Source organism: Anthonomus grandis, chromosome 8, assembly GCF_022605725.1.
Source record: "Anthonomus grandis grandis chromosome 8, icAntGran1.3, whole genome shotgun sequence".
NCBI classification, from domain to species: domain Eukaryota; kingdom Metazoa; phylum Arthropoda; class Insecta; order Coleoptera; family Curculionidae; genus Anthonomus; species Anthonomus grandis.
In genome coordinates, this window is record NC_065553.1 from 9,623,207 (window position 1) to 9,649,366 (window position 26,160).

Here is a 26,160-nt window from a genome sequence, read left to right on the forward strand (position 1 = left end):
TGGCATCGTCAGATCTAAAATAGAAAGCAACCCTAGTATAAAAACAATAATGCATAGACATAAATTACAATATATGACTTACCGGCAAAGCTATTATTTAAGTTAAAACAAAAATAAATACATAAAAAATAAAAAATAATGCTGACGTTCACATAAAATCCGGTGTCAAAACTAAATAAAATAAAAGTGAAAAAAACAAGCAGAATAAGGTTAAGTTGAACGGGAGAATGGAAATAAATCAAAAAAATAAAATAAAAAGTGAAATATGACTTGGTCGAGAAATGAACCAGAGACCATCGGGTTCGTAGGCAAGCGCTAAACATACGTGCTATCCAGGTTATGATAAATATTGTTAAAAATTAAATGCGGTTTAAAGGAAAAAACATCATTCACAAAAGACAGTACAGGACTCTTTTTTGCCCTTGTGATCTCAATCTTCTCTAATAAGTCAAGCTTCTTTCCCTTGGGGCACTCATGAAGGATTTTTATTTTATTGTGTGAGAGACTAAGTCTTCACATATTTAGGCTTATAAATATCAATACGTGAGGAATAAGAGATTGCTGCTAAGAAAATAAAGGTATCTATTAAACAAGCATTTTAAAAAATAAAGAAAACACATATTTTTTCATTGTATAAAAAGAATAATTTATTAATAAAAACAAAATTATAAAACTACAAATGCCCACAAAACATTCATTTACTACACGCCTCAATAGTAGTGTCCATGTTCAAGTCCGATTCCATGTCCATAGCCTAATCCATAATCATGTCCGTATCCATGGCCAAACCCATGTCCTAATCCATATCCATAACTACTATATCCTAACAATGGTTCATGATGATAACCAACAGTGGGAATTACGGTTTTCACAATTGGTGCTGCAACTACCGTTTTAGCTATCACAGGAGCGGCATATGTCTTCACATATTCAGGTCCATGAATGTCAATTCGTGAAGAATAGGAGGTTGCTGCTGGAAGGGCATGGTAACCGCCAAGGTATCCCGGTGAAGGTGCACCGTAAGCAACTGAGATAACGCACAAAGCTACTAAAGCGAGTTGTTGGTACATTTTCTTAGATGGTTCTATTAAGAACTGCTAAATTGTTTTGAATACAAATTAGCTTTAGACAAGGGTATTTATACAAATGTGAACCACAGTATCCTGTGGTTGAAGCACGACGAAGAATGTCGCGTCATTCACCAAAGGAAAACTCTTTCGTAACGCTATTTTTTTGTCGGAATATGAATGTGAGAAAAATTGGTTATTGTTCCACTTGGTTTCCCACGATGACCGTCAAATATATCGAGAATATAGCACAAAGTAATTATAAAAATTTGATTAAATAATTTCCATGTCTTAACGTATATTTTTGTGTAATGTTTTGTCGGTGGTTTGAGGTTAATTTGCAGGGTTGCCTCTTGCGAGAATGCTAACAGTGGGAATTTATTATGTTTTTTCCTGTAAAATTTGGCGGTCTACTTGTATAATTTGGAAGTTTATTTTATGAATGCCTCGTTAGTTTTTATGAGACTAAGTTTAAAAGTTAAATAATCTGTGGTAATTAGCAAAGGAAATTATGAAATTAGCAGATGATTATGACGACAAAGTTATCATTTAAGGCTAATATTTAAAATATCAATTTAATACAACATAAAAATCTTTAAAAAATGTACTTTAGTGAATTCTTATAAATATAATTGTCTGACTGATTTTCCTCCAACAAAAATCAGTTTTTTTAGACTAAGTAAGATGTCCTATAATTAATGGATTGTAAGCGCGATAAAAGCCTTACTACGCCTTAGGCTAGGCGCTAACATAATTTTTGTATTTAATATATAAGTTGCAAAAAAGTGATTAGATATGTACACTTTTGGACTTTGTTACTTAAGATACAGCTCTGTAAGCTCTAAAATTTATAAATCAATAATTCTGCTTTCTAAAAAAATCATTAAAGATGACTTTAGAATTTTAAAGATATTCTTTATAACAAGAGTTTGTTTTTTATAAGAATTTTTCGATAAAATGAGTATAGTATTAAGCAATATGATCTAAAAAGATGACTTAGTTTTACAGAATTAAAGTTCATACTAAGATCACGCAACATAATCACACTATTAAACTGATAATTTGAATATATTGGTATCTTCTAAATTAACTTACTGATATTTTTAAGTAGCAGGACAGAACCAGAAATATTTTAGTCAGTAGTTAAAGATACAAACATCCCTATCTACATAACGATCAAACTCAAAGTTCAAAAATCATTATACACTTTAATATCCTTATTCTGTTTTGCATTCATTTTATAACTATAATTTTATATTCATTTGAATTGAATAAATAGGTCAATTAAGCTGTCCTAATGTCCTTTGTCTCTTGATAATGATTCCGTGTACGGTTTGTGGCATAAATTCCTCACAACTATTATACGTTTTTTATAACAAGTTACATAATTATTTAACAACAAATACGTCGTACCATCGTCCTTAGCATATTATAGGGGAATTATTACAAAACTAGAACATCCTCGTCTAATTTGAATATTAATTATAAAAAAAAAAATAATATTGCAATTATTGGCATTTTTTTAAAATTTGATTGTAAAGTTGACATGCGGGTAACTATATAAGAACATGATTTGCTTATAAATAATTTATTTTGTTTTCCAACTTTGCTTGTCCGGCTTAAAATATATAGTTTCATAATGTTGAAATTATTTGTAGTTTTGATCGGGTTTGTTGCAGTAGTCCTAAGCGCCCCTGCTCCTGAGGCACAACCTGATGCTGATCCTAAGGCTTCATACTTCTCGGGATATCCACTAACAGGTAATTTTCGCAATTTAAAAAATAAGTAAGATTCTTCAAGTTTTTATTAAAAAAAATTACAAAAATAATAAAAAGTAAATGCGATTAGGTCGTGTAATGCAGAGGAAAGGCTATATAAGCAAAAAGTGTATTTATTTATTTACAGGCTTAAAGCTCATTATCATAAAAAATACATAGCTAATTGAAACTTATTTATAAGAAAAAAAATTAAAATAAAATATTTTGTCATAATTTACAATAAGAGTAACTACATTGTTTTAAAATAATCAAAAGTTGGTTTATTTGGTTACAAATTGATTGATTTAAAATTAGATTTAAAAATATCCAGTCAAATTTATTAAGTATTTATTCTCAAATTATGCTAATAGTTTAGCAGAATAATTTATATAATTGTTAAGAATTTCGTAGCCAAAAAGATGCTCATAGTTTTTCCTTCTGAAACTCAATATTTTAGGGTTAAGAACAGTATAATCAAAGTCAGTAGAGATATTAAGCTTGTAACTAACTGGCTTGTTCTTGTAGCGTTTGTTCTAGGGAGTTTTTATGCACTACATAATACGGTGACTACTAAATCATAGAGATTCTTTAGAATGGTTAAGTTAATAAATTCGGTAGTGTTTATTTAAAAAAAAAACACAGGATTTTTAAGGCTTTGTAACACCATTGAGCAATACGATTAAAGGGGACTTTAAAATTAAAGGTCACACGTTCACGTTGATTGTATCCAGCAAGTCCCAAAAGTTATGTCTAAACTCATTTAAAATTATATTTAATCGATGGACTTTTTTGCAAAAACGTGGAATAGTGCGCGGAAGAGTAATAGATCGCACTATGTCTCGTCCGCACTATGCTGGCAATGTACGTGCCATTTTTGGATGAAACCTTTTCCAATCAGTGGATAGGGGAGAAGACCCATCGAATGGCCTGCTAGGTTGCCTGACCTAACACCATTGGACTTGTTTTGTGAGGATACCTCAAATCGAACTCTGTACTCTGGAAATGATTGTGCAACGAGAGTTTTTTGATCGCGACTTATGATATTGTCAAGCCGTGAATGGCAACCATCTTGAACATTTCAGTTAATGTAATTTTTTTAAATTTCTTACATGAATCGTTTTTTTTTTTCGATAACTGTTGACTTTGAGTATAGGACATGATGCATCAAATATACGTAGAATTCCACGTAAAATTCAAATATTAAATAAAAAAATGGCGCTTTCGCTTGAAAAAATTAAGTTGATGGTCGAAATTTATTTTTGGGCAAGCCTGTATATACAAACTTCACGAAAAAAAAACGCAACTTGAAATAAAAATCCACAGGTCCCGCGTTTTTGCAAAAAAACCCATCGCTTAATTTTAAATGAATTTAGACATAACTTTTGGGAGGCATTTTGGCAGTATTTTCTAATTTTAAGTATCAGTTAAATAAGATTGCATCAGTCATCAAACTTAGCGGGTCAACTTGATCCTCATCACGTCTTCTTTAGTTGCTTGTCAATATATTGATATGCCCACTGCGAAGTGGTAAAGATTGAACATCAATTTCAGAACAATGAACAGCCCTGGTTTTGATGACTTCCTCGTAACCCATAATGCATGAATAGAGCCTTTTAAGCATTTTACCATACTCAAAGAGCTTATCTATTAGCACTGCACGGCTCACAGTATTAAATGCCTTGGAGAAGTCATTATAGGCAGAGTCAACCACTCTATTTGCTTTAAAGGCACAACATACAACTAGGTCATACAATGTCAAAAGTAATAAAAGGGTAGTCTTCATATTTTATTACTTAAAAATTTGTTTTAATTAATTGGTGTTGAAGCAGTACATTTTATAATTATAGTATTAAAAATGTTATATAATTTATTTCATGAAAAAAAAATAAATAGAATTGATTTGTAGAACTTTCGCAATATAATCAAATAATTAATAGTCTAAATTGCTACATTTAATGTTGCGTATTGAAATATTTTCGGAATAAAAGGTAATGAAAAAATTGTTAGTTAAATGAAATATAACATTTATACTACCATTCAATGATTTTCAATTAGATATAAAAAATTAAAAATTAATATAGGGATTGAATACCTTTAAGCAACCTAACATTTGCCCTATGTTCTATTTTTAGGACGAAATATAAGAAAACTTTAAAGGAATGAAGGAAACCTGGTCCTTAATGATATATCACTAACTCAGCATGTGCCAATTTAAAGCACTTTTGGCATGTTATACAAGTTTTCTTAGATTTAGATGTGCAGTAAAGTTTTCTATGACACAGGGATTAAAATCTTCAATTTATAAAAATGGCTTTCCATTATTAGAGTTTTCCATTCGTCTAATGTTTTTAGATGCTAGTATGGCAGATCATACATTTTAATGCTGCACTTCTTAACTTTTGTCCAATGTCTTTTCGAAAAAAGAATTCTGAGAATTGCGAACTGAAGAAATTGGTTGAGAATAAATGTAAATCTTAGGATATACAGCAATCAAAGCAAAGTTTTTCTTTCCTGTCTGTGTAGCTACTCACATTTTTGGCAGTTTTACCTTAGGCTCTTCTCAAAGATGTGTACTGGTGAGGACCCTAATTCCAATTTTTATAAGAAAAAACGGTGATTAAATCTAATCAACTAATGAGCTCATACAATATATAACAGTTGCCTCTTTCAGCACTTAAGATAATCGCAGATTTATGTTTCTAAATCACATAGTCAATCCAACCATTTAATGTTCGTAATGCCATGTTTTCTGTTAGTTCGTACTAATTATTAATATGTAATTTATTGTAGTCAACTACATTTATTTCTAATTTCCCAGAAAACGTCACCTATTACCGACATAGACTCTTGGAGGTATTTTGACTGTTTTTTTTTTATCAGACGCTCGTTTCCTTAGTAGCCTGAGTATTAAAAAATGAAGCATATTTCTTCATTGCTATTTGTTGATGATGTCAAAACTGTCATGCGGTTTTCCTTATGTAATGTTCTATTATCTTAAAAGGACAGTAATTGTTTATTTCGCTAAATGTTACTTTAATATGTTAGCCATCAATAATATTGACACATCTCTGGAATTGGTTTATAAGCCTAAGATGCAGCTAATTTAATTCAATGATTGCGTCAATGCTGTTGATACATAATGAAAGATTAGAGAAAATTATTATTATTAATAAATTTACCCTATGTTACTTATTTTATAAAAATATGTTATTATCAATTTATTATTGTTCCAAATAAGCCAAATTTAACTGGAAATTTAAATACCCTGAACTACATTATACTTTTTTTTCAGTTGTAAGACCTCTGGCATACTCCTACTACAAGCCGTACTCCTATTGGCCATCCCTTTACAGTTATAACTATCCGTGGTATTCAAAATACTACAGCTCCTACTGGTAGCTATAAACCCAATGTTTCGATGAGAAAAAGGATTTTGCAGGTTTTTTTTATAAATTTAAAAATGAAGGTTTTTGTGTAGTTTTTTTAAATAAAATGCCCAAAATTGTGTTGTTTTGTTTCAATTCGTGTAATGTTCAATTAGTGACATAGCTATTGGTGGACAAGGGTGAAGTTGTTGGCAATATGTATATATTTCTTATTACACTCTATCTCAAAAATTTAAATAATAAATGTATTTAACAAGATCCAGCTCGTTAATGACAAAAATTATTTAGTCATAAATATATATGCCATTACTACACTTTATATTGCAATTTTAACATTTTAATTAAATTAAAACCGGATAATTAAAAGCATCTACAAAAAAATTTTATCAATTGATTTCAAAAGTGATTTTTTAAGTAGTATACTTGTTAAAATTAAAATTTAAAATATAAATTATATATTTTATGTAAAGAAAGTAAATTCGAGGTTAAGTAAATTATTTCTTAAACAATTTTTGAAACCATTGCTCCTTAAAAAGGTCACTGATTGACCTTCTATTATCTTAGTATTTCCCAAAAACCATTTAATCTATTTCTTTGTTTAACTTGACGTCATTAACTTTTAACTTTGACTCACTTATGAAACAATACCTTATGAAACAAAAGATTATTACAGAGCTATAAGAGATTTACCATTTTTCTTATCTATTGCAATATGGCATATAGTTAGTCTATTGATAAATGGTTAAAAAACTAGTTGAGAAATATTTTCAATAAAAGAATATGTATAGAAATATTAATATAAATAAGACATTCTGTAAATGGCATTAATCTTTGAATGTCGTAATTTAACAAAAATTATACTTTCTAATCCTAAAACTAATTTATTTAATTTAATTTTAGGATAAAAAATAACAATAGTGTAAACAATCAAAATTTCCCCAATTTCCTCTTAACGTGAATACTGTGTATATGATAATACTGTTACAATAAATTAGTTTTATAATATATTTTGCATACGTTAAATTTGTGAATTACTCAATGTGACCTGTCGTTATATTATGTCCTAATTATGTTGCTATTAATGTCGAGATAAATATATTTTTTTAGGATTTTACAAAAATCTTAATATATTTATTTTAGATAACGAATTGAACATATAATGCCGGTGTAACTATAGCTACTATTTGGACCTTTAAGGTATTTCTTAAAAATGAAAAAGTTAATATTTCAAGTATGTTTGAAAATTGCAAGAATGTTTAACTTAATGTCGTAATCTTCCAATTATTTTATTTGTAATTAAAGGCAAAATTGTTCAAATAGAAAATTTAATTGTAACTAGACTATTTCGTCAAAATTATATCATTGTGAGCAAACTGAAGAAGTGAATAAACAAAATTTTGTATAATTAACCAATAATATTTATTATTTTTAATTTATACATATCTTTCCCTTTTTATTGCTTAATATGTACAAGTAACTTACAAGACACAAATGTTGCAATATTAACAGTATATATATACAAATTAATTCAAAGTAATATTTCACCAACCATGTCCATAACTATCATGCCCATATCCATAACCATCATACAGGTCAGCGTATCCATAAGCTGGTTCGACCACTTTGGTAACATATGGAGCTGCATAAGTTTTTACAATAGGTACTGTATGTTCATGCACATCATATCTGTTGCTGTAGCTAGTAGCGACAGGAACTGCTATATTGCTGTAGCTATGTAGATAACCTGGAGCTGCTAATGAAGATGCCACCAACAAAGCCAGAACAACTGGTACCGATGGGAAGAACATGTTTAATTTATTAGTATAAAATTCTCTAAATAAGGATGGTTACTGATTTAATTTAGAATTGTTATGAGGTTTATATACGAAAAGAATCTTGGAGTATTGCATAAAAGCGTGTGTATAAAAAGTTCAATCATTAATAATGTACTTTTGAACCTTGGTTTTTGTTACGATTGTTTGACATTGATGAAAAAATTTTTATGGTTTATTTAGCATAGTATTGATTGATGAGGAATAGGACTGTTCTTAAAAATTTGGCAATAAATATAAATCAAAGTAAAGGTTTTATATTAAACAAATTATGCTTAAAACTTTTTATAAATTTATATTTCATTAAAGTTAATTATTTTTCAGTTTTTCTGAAGATGACAATACTTATCTCCCATAATTTGAGTGATTGACTGTAAAACAACTATTTGACAAAATGCTACAGGATTTAATTGAAACATATTTTCAAGATATTTATTATATATTATGGCAAAAAACATGTAGATATTATCAATGTTATCACCATAATTCTGAGTGTTTCCTATACAAAAGTCTCTATTGTAAAATCTATTTTTATTTGATAGGTAAACGAAATTATTAGACTTAAATTTCTCTTTGAAATTATTTTGTAGAAAAATGATCACGCATGACCATATTGAAGAGGTTGAGAAAAATTGTTACAAAAATGCCTTTAACATAAATATAGGTGAACATACAAAAAATTCATGATTTTTTTAAAATGTCATGTAACATTTAAAATCAATTTAGTGACAGTATTGAAGTTTCGTTTTTTGACATTTATCATTTAATATGGCCTTAACCTCTCATTTATAATTTGAGGTAAATATTCATTCTAAAGAAAATATTTTAAAAGTAATTAATCAAATTTAGTTTTTATGAGAAATTTAAATACAAATAATTTGAAAAATGCAAAATACAAGTAATTTTATTAATGAGTATATATGTATTTAATTCATTTTAAGAATGTATTTATTGCTTATGACAACTACCAATAGATTATGCCAATAATTTATTTTTAAGTTTTAGTAAACTATAATAATATTTTAGTTAATAGCTACAGTTTAAAAAAAAATTAATTGAAAAAACATCAAAAAATTATTTTTGTCCAAAATCATTAAAAATAAATTACAAAAATTGGTTGTTTTAATAATAACTGGAATACCTATATGATTCTACTGAATAATTGTTAATGAAAGTTTGTTTCAAAGTTTTGGTAAGAATTAATCAGGACCACATTAACAAAAATCAGAACGGAAAATTATTACAGAAACGCTTTCAACAGTTTCAGTTTTTATTAATTCGTCACTTTTGTTTTTTATAATTAAGTGCAAAAATTAATCAGTTCCTAAATATAATTTATGGTAAAAATAATTTTCATACATATTGCTAATTTTTAGTTTCTAATTACATTTATAAACATTAAATGAAATCAATAGAAAACGAAAGAATTAAATATCTGAGCAAAGTGCATATGAAAAAATATCAGCACTTATAGCCCCACAATGGATTCATTGAATTCTCAAAGGATCACTTATATATTAGGCCAATAATTATTTTTAATGCGTTTAATAAGTAGGATTTTAACCATAAAAACTTTAAATCTTGCTCAGTCAAATAAATTCTAATATAATAGTTTTAAATAATGATAAACAATAACGAATCAAAAAGTCTTAATTTTTATTGATTCTTATATGTTACATTATACATATTATTACAAATATTACAATATTAACAGAGAATATCTAAGAAGTGATCGAAAATAAAATTATTAGCCTATATCCTTAATGATCATATAAGTCAGCGTATCTATAAGTTGATTCGACAACTTTCCTAACATATGGATATGGAAGTTTTTACAATGGGTACTGTATGTTCATGTACATCATATCGCGTAATTGCCACCATATTGAGAATAATTCTTATATATCCCACCCAACTCAGAATTTTGGTAATGAGGCAAATGGCTAATTGACAATCGAAGCTATTTTTAATATTCACTAATTTTTTGAACTGTATTCATTTGATTTCGAGTCAATGAAATGACCTTTAAAGTGTTCGCTTTTGATATTTGTTATACCCTCACCTTTTCTATTAATACAAATTATATTTATAATTTGGGGCCAAAATTGTTACCCCAAGCTTGTCAAAAATATTTTTCTACTTAAAAAAAAATCTTTATTTTTCTCAATCAATACCTTAATTTTTTATTGGTTTCCGTAAATTAAATTATATATATTAATACAAATATTAACAGTAAACATCTAAAAACTGATCCAAAATCAATTTCACCAGCCATGTCCATAACTATCATGCCCATATCCATAACCATCATATAAGTCAGCGTATCCATAAGCTGGCTCGACAACTTTAGTAACGTATGGAGCTGCATAAGTTTTTACAATGGGTACCGTATGTTCATGCACGTCATATCTGTTGCTGTAGCTAGTAGCGACAGGAACTGCTATATCGCTATAGCTATGTAGAAAACCTGGAGCTGCTAATGAACATGCCACCAACATCGCCAAAACAACTGGTACTGAGGGGAACAACATGCTTAGCTCAATAATGTGAGATTCTTAAATAAGAATGGTAACTGATGTAATTTAGAACTGTTTGGCCATTTATATACTAAAAGAATTTTGGTTTATTACGTAAAGGCGTGTGTATAAAAAGTAAAGTCATTAATAATGTGTTTTTGAACCTTGGGTTTTGTTACGATTGTTTGACATTGCTGAAAAAAAGTTTTACGGTTTATTAGGCATAGTGGTCATTGGGTTTTAAGTATAATGGATAATATTTTTTGTTTTGTAATTTAAAATGTATAAAGATAATTGTATTTAATATTTAAAGAAAATAAATCTCTCATATAATATACTAATGTTTGTCAGAAACCATTTCTTTCTTCCCCTTGATACGAACAATTGTGTTCGTTCTGTTAAGATTGATTTACATAAACATTTAAAAGGCCAAACAGAAACTTAAAAAAAAATGTGAGTGTAAGTCCTTTAGCTCTAAAGCTAGTTCAAGTTTAAATCTTCAGAAGGCTATTATTCCATTACGCCTAAAATTAGGAGACCGAACGCAAGGGAAACTTTCCATCTAGCGGTTTTGATAATAAGATTAGGTTTTAATTTCTGTAGGGAAACAAGCTGATTTTATAAAAACTTCTAAAATTCTTAAACTGTTTTTTTTCTGATTTACGAATACTTTATTTTTTTATTAAAGCTTTATTTAATACAATAGTATACAAAATATATTTCTTTTAAAAATATGTAATTTTAAATGAAACCTATGAAAATCAAGTAAAAAAGTCAGTAATTTCTTCTAATAATAAAAATCAGTGGTAATACTAAAGGCCTCTTGCAAAATTTCAAACGTGCATTTTTAAACGTGTAAACCTAAAATCTCCATTTAAGCAACATGGATTTTACTAGTTATAAAAATACCTAACATTTATTTTACTAATGATTTTTTTTTCTCATTATCAAAAGGATTATTACAACAATTAATCTCCTAATTATTGTAATAATCAGTTACTTAAAACTGTTTTGAACGAAAAATTGCTTCTATGCTTGAAGTGCTTCTTAGCAAAATAAGTGTATAGTAAATACTAAGATTTTTGTTGATAGGAAAAGTTTTAGTTCTCCAGGATTAATTACTCTTTTATTTCTGCACTTAATGTGTAACAAAATACGTTTACTGTATATGAATACAAATATTCTGATTAAGTCTCCGACTTATACAGGGTGTTCGATTAATAATGATAAATATTTTAACAGCAGATTCCTTTTGAAAAAATTAGGTTAAGCTGAATTTTCCTAGACCGAAAGTCAAAGACAACAAAGATATAGGGTGATAAAATGTAATTTTTTTGAATTTTGTCTATGAATTTAGCATTTATTGTTTCTTTTTAACAAAATTTGGAATATGTTTTTTTATGTGGCAAATTTTAAAATAAACTTTTTTTTAAATTATGCCATAGAGCGTACCACCAGGAACATTTTGAAAAAAATAAAAATTATGAATAATTGCCAGTAAATGATCGACACGATCTTCATTTGTCCCAACATATTTTAAAATTCTTTTACTCAAATATCGACAAATCTTAAGATATATTCGTTCGAATTTCGAAAAGTGTCTATTATCAGTGTTAATATTTACGATATAATCCAGACCTATTTAAACCCTTAATATCCTAACTCCCAAATATGATACGTATATAAAAAAAGTTCATATACTAAATCTTCAAAATATAAATAATGTGTTTATAAGATTTAATTACGAAAATTAAAATAATTTTACAGAACTTATTCTTAATATCCCGTAGGAATTTAATGAAGTTGAATTGAGACCCTCAAAGAAATTCCTTCATTCCGATGAATAAGGACTTAACGCGTGATTCTGCGGTTTATTACATTCCGCTTTAGGTCAGCATTTTATTGAAATCCATTTTTCGCAGTTCACTCCTAAAAAACCGATATTAATTTTTTTTAAAGCACAACGAACGATATTTTAATGAACTGAATTAAATTTAATAATAGACATTTTGTCATAAAAACACACAACCTAATCACAGCAACCTTCAGGTTCAAGATCTTAACATTGACATACAACGCTTCTCTTGTTCGTTTAATAAGTTTTTACTTAAAAAAATAACCTACAATTAGTATAGTTTTCCAAGCATATTTCATTATTTTGATATGCTAATTACGAAAACGTAGTAGGGGTAAAATTTTTTGAATAAATATCGCAAAAGATTTCGTAACTTGGCAATAATAAACAGTCGCTCTTTAACAAACAGATACAAGATGCATCAAGCAGTAGCGTTCCTTTTAGTGGTTGTATTTAGCGTTTGCTGTAATGCTGATCCCTACAGTTACAACAGTTACTACAGCCCATATAAAAATACATATTTTAAAAATGGTTACAGTGACTACAGCGATGGTTACTACGATAGTGGGTACTCTCCTTATGGATATCAGAAACAATATTATCCCTCGGCAGGTTATATTGACCCCATTGGCGGAATAACTAAAACTATTAGCAGTAGCTCTTTACATCAGACGCATCCAAGCTCTTATGGTGGTTATCATGGGTATGTAGGAGGTTATGGCGCAGGATATGGCGGAGCTTATAGCGGATATGGAGGGTATGGAGGAAGCTATGGAGGTTATTCACCAAAATATGGTTCAACTTATGGAAGTTCGCATTATTACAAGTAAGGCGTTGGAAGTGTTGATAAAGTTTTCTAATATTTTTTAGGTTTATAAGTTGTAAATTTAGAATGGTATTAAGAACTTATATAAATGTAAACTATTGTTGTATTTAATAAAAACATTAAATATTTTTTTTAAATTGTGCATATTTATTTTTACTAAATAGTCATATAAGATTATTGATAGTTGAATATCTAGCAAGGCGTGTTTGGTAAAGTGAAAAATGTATTCGGTACAATGCTTCCAGTGTAGTGATAATTTGTTATAAATTGTTGCTGCAACAAATACAGTTACGAGCTGTGGGTATGATACAGGGTGGTGTGAACATCCGCGAACATGTCGACGAAGGTGTAAATTTTACCAAGGTTGTGGCAGAGATTTGAAAAGACTGATGATTTAAGAGAAAGACAAATTGGGCCAACATAGTAGGTTTATTTGAAACCCCAATATTATGCCAACCAGTTAAGAAGTAAGCTTCAAAATCATGGCGCTATTATCGATGCTCAAACAATAATAAATTGTTCTCGCATGTAAACAATCTTACTACTATTACAATACTCTAAAACTGGAATAGTGCAGCTCTAACGTCTTGTTGCAAACTATTTAAGAAGTTGATGGATACCAAGGCGAAACTTTGGTTGAACTTGACTTTCGATGGGTTGACAAGCTAATCTGGTGCCCATTAAAGAGTTTGTTATAGTAAATGAATATCGGTATCAAATTTTGGAACCCCTTGTTAAGTCACACGATGCAGACTTCGGTGAAGAAGTTGCAAAGAAGCGCTAGAAACTTTTTGATGCAAATAATCAGGTATTGACGTGGCCTGCGCAATCCCCTGATATACATCCTATTATCGAGCATTTAGGATATATTGGAAAGGCGTCTTTTAAATCAAGTAATCGTGTTTTAGACAAGGAAAGAGTTTCCGAACTGTAAACAAGAACTATGGTTGCAAATAAATCAAAACGACACTAACAATTTAATTAGGAGCATGCCAAATAGATGTTATTAACAATAGGTTTATTCAAGTACACTTTTTCTTTTATATTAATTTTCCTTTGAAGCTTGTTTTTACTTCTTTAAGTTGTCATACATTACTAATTCCCCGGTATACTACCATAAATTTGTGTATTTTTAGGAAATTAATATTTAGAAGTATTTCCAATATGAATTCAGATATGGTTATTTAATATTTTTTAAATAAAATTGTAAATTTTTATTTAATAAGTCTTTTATTAACTTTATCCTCTAGACCGTCTTGATGTATATAGAAGACACGAGTAAAATACAAAAAAAGGGCTACTTTATAAATAAAAATATCTATACACATGCATATTAATACTTAGGCATATAAATGTATGTATATCTAATCATAGGTATCGACATTTATTTTTTTCTTAATGAAAATTATAGCTGATATAGCTGAGTTTTTATTAGAAAAGTGGAATTTAAAAAATTAAAATAAAGAAAGACAAAATGAGTATCGGGATTTCAGTTGTTGAAGTTTGTTTCCCCGTGCATCAGAAATATATATTAAATGGGATAAGTGGAAAATCTTATGTAAATCTTGTCATTGAATTTTTATCACAATATATGAAATACCTTTGTAATTTAGCTACAGATTCAGTTCACTTTATTGTAATGCGTTAAACACATCTTGCATATACCATCAAAATTTAAAATAGAAATAACTGTAGAAGTAGGGTGCAATCTTAAGTAAGCATATGAATGAGAATAATAAATGTGTTGTATAAGGGTATACCAGTATAGAAGAATATGACATATTATAAAAGTATTTTTATAATAGTAAGAAGGATACCTTTACTCTGTTAAATTTACATTTGAAATCTGGAGTTTTCCCAAATTGATTAAAATTACACTTATATTTAAACAAAAAAGGAACTCTGAATTATTAAATGCCTAGTTAAAACAGCTTAGATTAAGTTATAAGCTATATAAATTCTACTGAAAATAGTTATTCCTATAAATAATTTAACATGGTTTTGTGAAAAATACGAGCGCTTCTAAATTCCTCAGAAGAAAAAAATCTACTTTTTCCTTGACTTTAGCCAAGCGTTTAACACAGTAAAACATAAAATTATTTTACATGAATTAGGCAATTATAAAATTAAAATACAAGGAGCAGCTCTAAAATGGGTAAATTATTATTTTTCCGACCGCTCTTATATAAAAAACTGAGAAGATGTATGCTCACAAACTTATTCCTTTTTATGAGTAATGACATACTCGCGATTGAGGATCCAAATATTTTTACAGCACTATATGCAGATGATTCAAACCTCTGTCTTTCAAACGAGCAAAATAACTTTTAACATAGATGACAAGGCTCTATTCCATGTTATGGTAACCTAAAAATAATACGGAAGATAACACTTAATATAAAAAAGAACTCGTTTTTCCCTATAAATGGGATGTATGACCAAAACATTTTAATTTCTTTTGAAAATGGCAAAAGTATGGAACAGCCAGCTTTAATTAGTTTCATTCTGTGCCATACATGTTAAAAACCACATAGAAAGTTTCAATACGCTCTTTCAATACTAGTTATAAATAAATCTCTCTATATATTAATACACCTGAGTGTGGCTACTTTAATGAGGCCATATTTTATGTCAGTAAAAATTTATAAGCATTTACTTCAACATATTAAAATACTTATTAATATAAAAAATAAAAACAACTAAATTTGCTATTGAAATTTTCAGGGCTCTTTTAAGGTTTGTAAATAGTTCAATTTCTTCAATATAATTAGGTAAGATTAATTTTACTTTGTACTATATATATATATATATATATAATATGATTGTATATATATTTATTACAATACGTATTTATCGTTACGTTTCCTTATATCATATATTTTACTGATGGTTTGGAAAATAAATAGTTTGTATTTTGTAATTGCAACCTAAAACAAAACCTCTGACTTAAAAAAAAGAAAGGACAACAAAATATTCTGGAATTTAGACGTGAAACTAAACTGATAAAATATGGCAAATAATTATTAAAAATTGGAAATTAAATACTTGTTAATTTATTCATGCTGGCAAGGTAAAACCTTTTTAAAAATTACCTAAAGTTATTTTTATTTCTTCGCAAAAAAAAGAAATAATTTATTATTAAACACATTATTCTGTAGACAAATTTAATTGTATATAAACAAATACATAATTAATGAAAATGCCTGTCTTTATTTCCCATCCAAAAAGACCAAAAAACGTCCTCGAACCCTTGGATCCTAAATTCTTGGCTGGTTTGGTTTTACTCCAACAAAGTAAACACAATATATTGTTTAAATATAATTGAAAAAATAGCATAACAATAAATATTAAAAACGCTGAACATCTTCCTGTATAGCATGCGCAAAAATAAACTATATTCTTTGCAGGAGTCAAGCTTCCGTTATCTTATGCTCAGAGACCCTTTGGCTTTTCAAGGCGGATCTTGATAGTTGGGCCCACAGTAAAATACAATTAAATTATGTTCGTAAAATGAAAATGTTAAAAAATAGAAAATTTTTGGTGGTATTAGCGCTTTGTGTTTTGACGTTTCGGGGTTATGTAAGCTGCGAAAAAAGTAAGTTAATATAAATTTTCTTAAGTTCTTAATTATATATTGAATATCATATCTTTTAGCTATTAGGTTTTTATTTATAGGAGATCATTAACTTTTTTTATAAAAATTCTTCCTTATGGTTTTTTTCTAGTTTTCTTTCTTAAATAACTATGAAGAAACTAAAATAGAACAATCTTTTTTGACGCAAAAAAAAATTCTTTACGTGTCAAACATTTAATAGGAATATTTAATTACAATGTATTGATAATTCTTACTAGTTCGTCGAAATTTTATCTAAAATATGTTTTGCTCTAAATATTTATTTTTAACTGCCTATAGTAACTGAAAGTTAATACATATAGAATGCACACATTATAAACATTTAATTGTATAGTTCTGAAACTTAAAAAGTCTATAAATAAAAAATATTTATTTGAAACTATTACTACTTTTAGTTTTACATTCCCTAATATCTTCCTATAGTTAGGAATACAAGGCATCTCAAAAATAATTATCTAAATTTTAAATATGGGATATGTATTTGCGTATACCTTATGTAATTCTTTTTTGCTTTGATATTCAACACAATTTATCCAATAAAAACCCTAAAACTAAAATACAATGGGTAATGATTTAGAAAGTTTGCTTTATAAAAAATTGCTTTGAAAATTAAAAAAAAATCAGGTACTAAAGAAAATTCAAAAAAAGAAGTTACAAAGTCATTTATTATTAGCACTTTTTAATGGTTTAATGTTTAATGTAATCATTAATAGTTAAATCACAGATTTACAGAATATTACAGTATTCTGTAAATCTGTGGTTAAATTGTCTTAGATATATTTATGGTATCAGGAAATTTGACCCTGTAAATTACAAATTAAAAGACGCTAGATGGTTGAATATGGAGCAGAGTAAAATTACATAGCGCTTGCCATTTTCTGTACAATAAAATAAAATGTAGAGCTAATGTTCACACTCTAAACTTATGTTTTAAGGAGTTAATTTCTCCACCTCTACCACACTGTCTTTTTTTATTGTCTTTTTGTATGTAAAAATCGTTTACATACAATGTCTTTAGCTTATACAATGGAATACCCTGTTGATTAAAAAAATTAAAGCTTTCTGTTTTCCGAAGTTCCTACAGGCGTATACTTTTAAATAGCTAATAATATGTTGTGTTTTGTAATGTAATTTTGTAATGTCTTAAAACTGGGCTTAATTTTGTTTATTTTTGGTAATAACTTTGTTATTTTTGTTACACCAAAGCAAAGCAACAAAGAAATGTGTACCTGCTAAGAAGTGTAAATTATTATATTATTATTAAAAACTTTTGAGTTCGAACGATCGATATATATTTTCGTTTTTTATAAGGGATCATAATAATCATATCAGCTTTGCTGCCTTATACCCTTTTGTGTGGTACTACATGAATACTGTAAAAATTATTTTTAGTCTACGTGTACTAGGTATCTATCAGATAAGCTCCTTTTTTTGTTTTTGTTTAAACAACTGTCTACATATAGAAAAACTGTATAATCTATAATTAGTACCAGCACAAATAAATATTATTATTATTATTACATAAATTAAAAAACAGCTTTTAGAAAGACAAAATAAAAATAAATTTGGAACCAAAGAAGTTTGTATATTAATTTAGCAACATTATTTTTATAAGTTATTGATTTCGAAATCAAAATAATAGGCATAAAGAATATTAACAACAAATGCTTTAAATTAAAAGAAATGGTTAGATACAATAATAATAACATATATAAACTAATATATTTGTAAATGTTTAATAATATATTTTGTATAATAATTTAATTTTTTCCTCATAGTATAGTCGGAATTAAATGATGGTTGATTTGACCAAGATTTATCTAGAATATTTATAAAGTTCACGTATTAAACTACTTTATTAAGTAAATTTGTAAACGACAAATTTGAAATGCAAAAAAATTAACAGAATTTTACTGTCATATGTTTTTACAGTTTGTGAATTTATCATTGAAAAGTTGACTGACATAAAAAAATTAAACAGATTAAAACTTGCAAACTGTTCATCAGCCCTTGATTTTGGCAATGGTTCATAAACAATATAAAACCATTTAACATAATAAATAATGTTAAATTACTTTTTTATGCAAATAGTATTAATATATAAGTATTTTACATAACCAATATTTTTTGAAAACAACAATTCAGAGGGGAGGGAGACCTCCGATCTCTCTTAAATATTATATTTTACTGCAATAATCTACTTAAATAAGGGTAGAAAAATACACACACAGAAATGCTCTTAAAAGATAAATAAATGGTTTGGAAAATATTGGAATTAAACACATCTGAATTCATGTTGGAGATACCGCTGAACATTAATTTATCAAAACACAAAAATTTATCGTAACATACCAGGGGACTAATAATGAATATTCGAAATAAAATAAATTAAAGAAAAGTTAAAGGAAAATAAAAAAGCCTTGTTAATAGAGTGTATGGATTCCAGAATTTGATCCCGATATTCGTTAATCGTTAAAAATACCTCAATAATCCACAGTCTAATAACCTACTTAATATCAATAATAATTTAATATGATGAATGTGTTCAAAGAAAGAATATTCAACAAACGAACATAATATATCTAGAAAAATAATTTTCTTCGTCTGAAAATAAAACAGCCTTTTTAGACCATTATAAAATTAAACCTATTTTCTCTTATTATCCTATCCCCTAGACCATTTTCATGTCTGTAGATTTTAACAGCAATAAACTTACCTTTGAAAAAATAATTGATATTTTATTAATATAAATGTTCGATTATTTATATAATTTGCATATTTTTCTTTACTTCTTTTTAATAATGAAAATAGTATTAAAACTGTAAATTTAAAGAGGTCGTCCATATTCTCAAAGAGACCTTTTGATCTATATAAATAGATCAAAAGACAACACAAAGTCTTGGTCTCGAAAATTTTATTTTATAAGTCAAAGTGGTAACACGTGTTTCGCTCCTAAGAGAATCATCCAAAATATGTGGGTCAATTATACACACACACTCAGTCACACACACACAGTCGGTCGTGTTTTAACCTTTTTAAGGTCTGATGATGCTCTTAGGAGCGAAACACGTGTCACCACTTTGACTTATAAAATAAAATTTTCGAGACCGAGACTTTGTGTTGTTGTCTTTTGATTTATTAAAACTGTAGGGATGAAAAATTATTTTAAAATTAAACGTATAATGCATTTAACTAAACTTAATTTTTAGATGATTTTAAAGTGTTTAACATTTCCCTCAACGGTGATCGTACGATCACACTTCACTGGATCGTTGACTATTCCAAAAATAACCTGGCAATCGAAATTCATTTGCCTTCCCAGTTCACTTGGTTTGCTTTCGGATTTTCCAACAGGGGAGAACCCTTTCCGGCTGACTACTGCTTATTGTGGAAAAACTTGAATGAAGAGTTAAATTTAGTTGTAAGCTATACAATTTTTTATGAGTTAAAAGACTATTTACACTTACTAATTCATCTTGTAGGATGTTTGGGCAAATGAGAAAGGTGTTATAGAATTAGACAGACATCAGGATTGTATCCACTTTAGACACAAAGAAACTACTAGCGGAATAACCAAGTTCACTTTCATAAGAAAGTTTGATACTTGTGATAACAGAGATTATATTATTCAAGTAAGCTTTTGTCAGCTTTTTTATTATTAACATCATTAAAGTGATATTTTAGGATGGCACAACCCACATAGTCTGGTCAAAGGGCGCGGAAAAATTTGTTACACCAAAAGGGCTGAATATCAGCACGTTACACAAAGACTCTGGAATGAGTAGAGTTACCCTTTTAAAAAATGTACATGACAATGGAGAGTTGCCTCCTTTTGTTCAAATTTTAGATCTGTTAACTAATGAGGTGCAAGTTCCGGCAGTAGAAACAACTTACTGGTGTAAAGTGTTTAAGCTGCCCCATGAGTTTAAGAAAAAGCATCATATTTATCAGGTGGGTAAAATTCAGGGTTTTGAAAACTTTTAGGGACATTCACTGAAATACTCACCTGATTTGAAGAGAAGGTTTATAAAAAGTAATTTTGGTCTATAATAATATTGTCAACGGTAAAAATTAAAGTTATTGCCAATATCTTATACTTCTCTACTCACTTTTCATAAGGGCTACATTCTCCTTTCAGGATACTTTTAGAAAAGCTCCATTTCTTTCTTCATTTTACTTATCGGTATAAGCTTGACTTGTCAGTCAGTCTGATGGAGAAATAAATGGATTAAGACCACGCATCTTATGTTACCAATAATTATCTATGACCAAAGCATTGACTGTAGATTGTTATATGTTATACGTGCTCACCAACATCAATATATACTAAAAAAAATCTTTGTCAAACAATATTTAATTAAAAAACAGTAAAACGACACACGTTTACCACGTTTTTATTGCACATGGATCTAAAAATAAATACTTTCTAAATTTAATGAATAATGCGACCCTTTGTTCAAGTTGAAATTATTATGATTAATATTTTTTCTACAACTTGTTTATTTTTATCAAAGTATGAAGCCAATATTCAAGATACAAGTGAAGGTCTAGTTCACCACATGGAACTTTTCCATTGTGAAGCAAACGCCAACGATGTAATTCCATTGTACAGTGGTCCCTGCGATGCCAAAGATAGACCACCGAAAACACAAATATGCAAAAGGGTTTTGGCTGCCTGGGCTATGGGAGCATTACCTTTTACCTATCCAGAGGTAAATCTAGCTATTAGATCATTAATTTTAATTAATTCATTGTTTTTGTATGTTAGGAAGCCGCTTTGCCTTTAGGTGGAAAAGATTTCAACCAATATGTAATGCTGGAAGTTCACTATAATAATCCAGGTTTAATATCAGGTAAAGGCATGATTGAAGCAAATTATTAGGTTAAAAATATTTTCTTAATTGGCGTAGGTGTTATAGACAGTTCAGGCATACGTTTCTACGTCTCCGATAAACTTAGAAAAATGGATGCAGGTATTATAGAATTGGGTTTGGAGTATACTGACAAAATGGCAATACCTCCTGGACAGAACACGTTCTCTCTTACTGGATATTGTATTAGCTCTTGTACATCTATTGTAATTGTTTTATTTCTTTTAAGTGTAAATATCTAAAGGCTTCTTTCAGGGTCTACCTGCTGAAGGTATAACAGTATTTGGTTCACAATTGCATACCCACCTGACAGGAGTCAGAGTTTACACCAGACATTTCGACGCATATGGCAGAGAGCTGCCAGAACTCGATAGAGATAACCATTTTAGTACGCATTTTCAGGAAATTAGGAGGCTAAAAAGACCTGTAAAAGTACTACCAGTAAGAAGATTTCTCTATCGAAAATACACAATTCTTCTGGTCAATTTGCCAACTAGTTTTTATTTTTTAGGGACATGTCTTAATGACTCATTGTGACTATGACACTTTAGATAGGAAAAATGTTACTCTAGGTGGATTTTCCATAAGCGACGAGATGTGTGTAAACTATATTCATTACTACCCCCGTGCACCTTTGGAAGTTTGCAAGAGCTCTATATCTGATCAAGCATTAAATACCTTTTTCACATATATGAACGAGTAAGTTTCATCTTTTTTAAATTCAAGCTGAGCATTAGTTTTTACTCAGGCTTTTCTAGTAAGGTTTTTAATTGATTTAATAACCTTATTTATTATTGCATGATGACAGAGTATAGTGTCCTTCAACAATATGGTTAAAATATAAACAGCGAGATTAAGGATAACAAATCAGACCTCCAGTTTTTAGTAACGTCGATACATCCACTTTATTTTTCGTCGTAATGTTCCTAGTCTATATTATCTGTATAGGTATAATGGAGTCTGGTATTTATAAGTTTTACTCTAATATAAAACCTGTAATTTTTTTACATTCGGTGAGTTAATTATTAAAATTCTAAATGTTAATAATTGTGGTCATGTGTTTTTTATTTATGCTGATTTTATCATTATCTATTTTAATTAAATTCAACTAATATATGATTGAAAATTACCCTGAGCCTCCCATTTATTAGTTATTATGTATTTGTTCTCTTTTTTTTATATAAATAATGTACATATAATATAAATAAAGTACGAAATGTCTTGATGATTTTAATTTTTTGTTGTCTTTACTCCATATCTGTAAAATAATTTATTGTTAATGAAACCAACAAAGTAAAAAAATGTTTTCTCTTTTAGCCTTGATAAAGACGAAAAATACGTCGAAACGTCGGCCAACTAAAGGTTTGATTTTTTGTCCTTAATCCCGCTATTTAGTTTAACTTTATTTATTATTAGTTTAACTTTATTTATTAAGCTTTAATCCTATGCCATAATAGATAATAAAATTTTTTCGATGTTATTTTTTGTAATTTCCTATTCTTCAAGTTTTACTTTATACTTTTGATTTGTTGGTTCTCTGCTTATTGTAGATTTCCTGTTCTTTCTTATATTGACTAAAAGTAGCGTCCTTAGTAAGTAGCGTAGATGGAGTTCGCAGGTTTAGGACCAAGAAATCAATCATTTTTTTTTAAGCATGTAACTGAATATTAATTTTAAAACATCAAAATTATAGTCATAAATTGTTTTTTTTTATATTAAAAAAATTTCTTTTTTACTTAATTTATAGGCAAAATAATTACTAGAGGTTTGTTCTGTTTCGTTGCTACTACAGCGATGAAAAAGACGTAAATAAACGCCGAAACGTCGGCACCTTTTTAAAAAGGGAAATTTTGGATTTCTTAGTCCTAAACCTGCGAACTCTGTTTACGCTACGTTCTTTCTTATCTTACTTTTGCTTCGATTGGTTTTCTTTTTTCTATTTTAAGCATAATTTTCATAATTTCTAATATTAATTTAGCTTCGTATTTTATTCTAGCTACAACAGATATATTTTTATATTTCATATGTTTAGTTCACGTTTCCTATACGTAGCCAGAAATACTACTAAATCTTTTTATCTACATTCACGAAACAATCCAGTGCGTCGTGACTTATTAAGTGATATATTGAAATTAACCTTTTTTCGGTAAAAATACTGTTGGAAATTATTGCATTTTAATATTAATTTATACATTAAAATAATTAGTCTGTTAATATCTTAGATGGGAAGATCAACAAACCTCGATGTTCAAACCCATATCAGAAAATTATAATTCGATACATTGGAATAAAATGAGAATTCAGCTCCTAAACGAGGTTTATCACGAGGCACCTTTGAGTATGCAGTGTAATATGTCTAATGGAGACAGATTTCCGGGTAAAAAAAAATAACACCTTATTATTTCTTTAATTTTTAGGTTAAAATTTTAGGTTATTGGGAAAATGCTCCTTTGCCCGTAGCACTGGTTCCTCTGCCACCTCCATCAAGGAACTGTAAATTAGATGAAAGGAAATAATTGATATAAAATAATATTGTTTTAGTGGTAAATTTGCAATAAATTGCTATATTAAAAGCAGTGAAAATAAAAATGAACTATTTATTTTCGGAGCTTGTTTTCTGTTTCCAAAATACCATGATGCCATAAAAAGCCAAATTTTTAGCCTAATTTTATTGCAATATTTCTTTCATACAACTTTCACATTGTTAATTTTATCTTATTTGTAGCTGTCCTTAAGTTTCTACTTTCTGTACTAGCTTCATATTTACTAGCTGTGCTTACCTTGTGCAACCTTTTTAAAACTATAAATTAGCATAGAAATGGCTTAAAATTTGATTTATTCTGATTAATTCTTTCAACCATTCTATAATTTTTTAGTTTTTTATATTTGTATTATTTTTTAGTACAGATGATAACGCGCTAATATTGAAAAAATTATACAGCATAGAGGGGATCTCACTTCAATGATCCTCTGATGTAATTAACTGGGTATTTTTTAATTACTAATTAAATTTTAATGCTTATATAAATAGTATAGTAGTTCTATATAATACTCTAAAGCTTTGGAGTTTATGTTGAGAAATTGCAGACAGATGTGTATTGACAGCTATACAAGGTGAAGTATGGATCAACGTTTTAGTCTCTTTTTCACTTAAGTACTAGCCTAGGCCTAGAAAAAGTTACGAAACCACCGCGCTATAACGGGATTCGAGCAGGACTAAGGTAATGAGAGCACTTTGAAAATTTGGAAAAACTCATTTTTAGATCTCGTTTTTGAGCCAAAAAATGGGATCTAAAAATGCGATATCTCTACTAATATGAGAGCTACGATCTTGTAGGTGGTATCGTTGGATTTTGAAGAACGAAACTAAAGCCTAATTTACACGAGCAAGTAAAACTATCGCAAGTTTATATCTTAAAGCAGTTCCAAATAATTTGCATAATGTAAACAATGTCCGAGAGTTCTCTCCCAGCAAGTATGCTTCCGGTCAGGTAGTTGCGTCATAAATTATTGCAGGTCTAAACAAATCAGGACAGTTCTTTAGCAAATCCGCTATTATTAAAAACTTCTCCATCAGATACTCTGCCATTCGCTCCAATATCGGCATATGTAATTCTATAATTAGCATCGGCAAGTGCCATGAGAACAATACTATTTGTCTCTTTATAATTATAGTAATAACTTCCACTGCCAGGAGGTGCTTGTATAACAATTTGCTTTCCGTCTAATGCTCCCAAAGAATGAGGAAAGTTCCATGTTTCTTCAAACTGTTTTGCAATCTTTTTCCATTCTTTTTCTGTAGTAGGTGCCTAAAAGTTAAGCTTTTGTTACATTTTGTAGGATGTATCAGAAAAGGCAGCTGAAACGTATTTGCAAGAGTCAAGTCAGGAAACTGAGGTAACGTCCAAGACTGCTATTACTAACAAATGCATAAAAAAGAAACGTAGTGCTATTGACAATGATGCTATGGAAAAAGCCATCATCGAAATTAATAAGCCATCCGATGAATATGATTGGAGAATTCGTTGCTTCTGAAATAAGAAATTTAAAATTTTACCAGAATAAAAGGAAATTAAAACGAATAATTCAGAAAGCTATTTTAGACATGTCCGAAATGGACGATAATGAAAGAAGTTTATCAGCTACCTCAACACACTCACATACATCAGTCAGTTCCAATAATATTGAAGATCATTTTTATTCTGTTTCATCACCACCACATTTAACCCAATTGACTCAGTAACATTCACAAACATCTTCCACTGTTCAGTATCAAGAATTACGTTAATTAATTTTCATTTTTTAGTGCCTCGTTCAGAGGCTGACAGCATTCCGGAATTATCGCTGAGATCGTACATACAGGGATACGAAACAGATACATAAGGGAATGGTATGAATCACCTGAAATAAAAAAAA

The 26,160-nt window shown here is 28.7% G+C and overlaps 3 protein-coding genes across 3 annotated transcripts; 2 read left to right on the top strand and 1 right to left on the bottom strand.

Annotated features, from left to right (window-relative positions):
- Window positions 1-689: 689 nt before the first annotated feature.
- Window positions 690-10,601, bottom strand: LOC126739771 (cuticle protein 64-like). The gene is made up of 2 exons (XM_050445580.1): window positions 10,310-10,601; window positions 690-1,097 (listed from the first exon to the last, which is right to left on the bottom strand). Exons 1-2 carry the CDS (start codon window positions 10,571-10,573, stop codon window positions 711-713), a joined length of 651 nt encoding a protein of 216 aa, XP_050301537.1. The 5' UTR covers window positions 10,574-10,601; the 3' UTR covers window positions 690-710.
- A 2,228-nt stretch (window positions 10,602-12,829) lies between these two features.
- On the top strand, window positions 12,830-13,243 carry LOC126739772 (shematrin-like protein 2). The gene has a single exon (XM_050445581.1). It carries the CDS (start codon window positions 12,830-12,832, stop codon window positions 13,241-13,243), a length of 414 nt encoding a protein of 137 aa, XP_050301538.1.
- A 3,437-nt stretch (window positions 13,244-16,680) lies between these two features.
- On the top strand, window positions 16,681-24,349 carry LOC126739089 (tyramine beta-hydroxylase). Its single transcript, XM_050444606.1, has 11 exons — window positions 16,681-16,834; window positions 20,083-20,294; window positions 20,356-20,505; window positions 20,558-20,824; window positions 21,388-21,585; window positions 21,642-21,726; window positions 21,784-21,950; window positions 22,000-22,185; window positions 22,256-22,443; window positions 23,967-24,121; window positions 24,175-24,349. Exons 1-11 carry the CDS (start codon window positions 16,750-16,752, stop codon window positions 24,258-24,260), a joined length of 1,779 nt encoding a protein of 592 aa, XP_050300563.1. The 5' UTR covers window positions 16,681-16,749; the 3' UTR covers window positions 24,261-24,349.
- The last annotated feature ends 1,811 nt before the right edge of the window (window positions 24,350-26,160 follow it).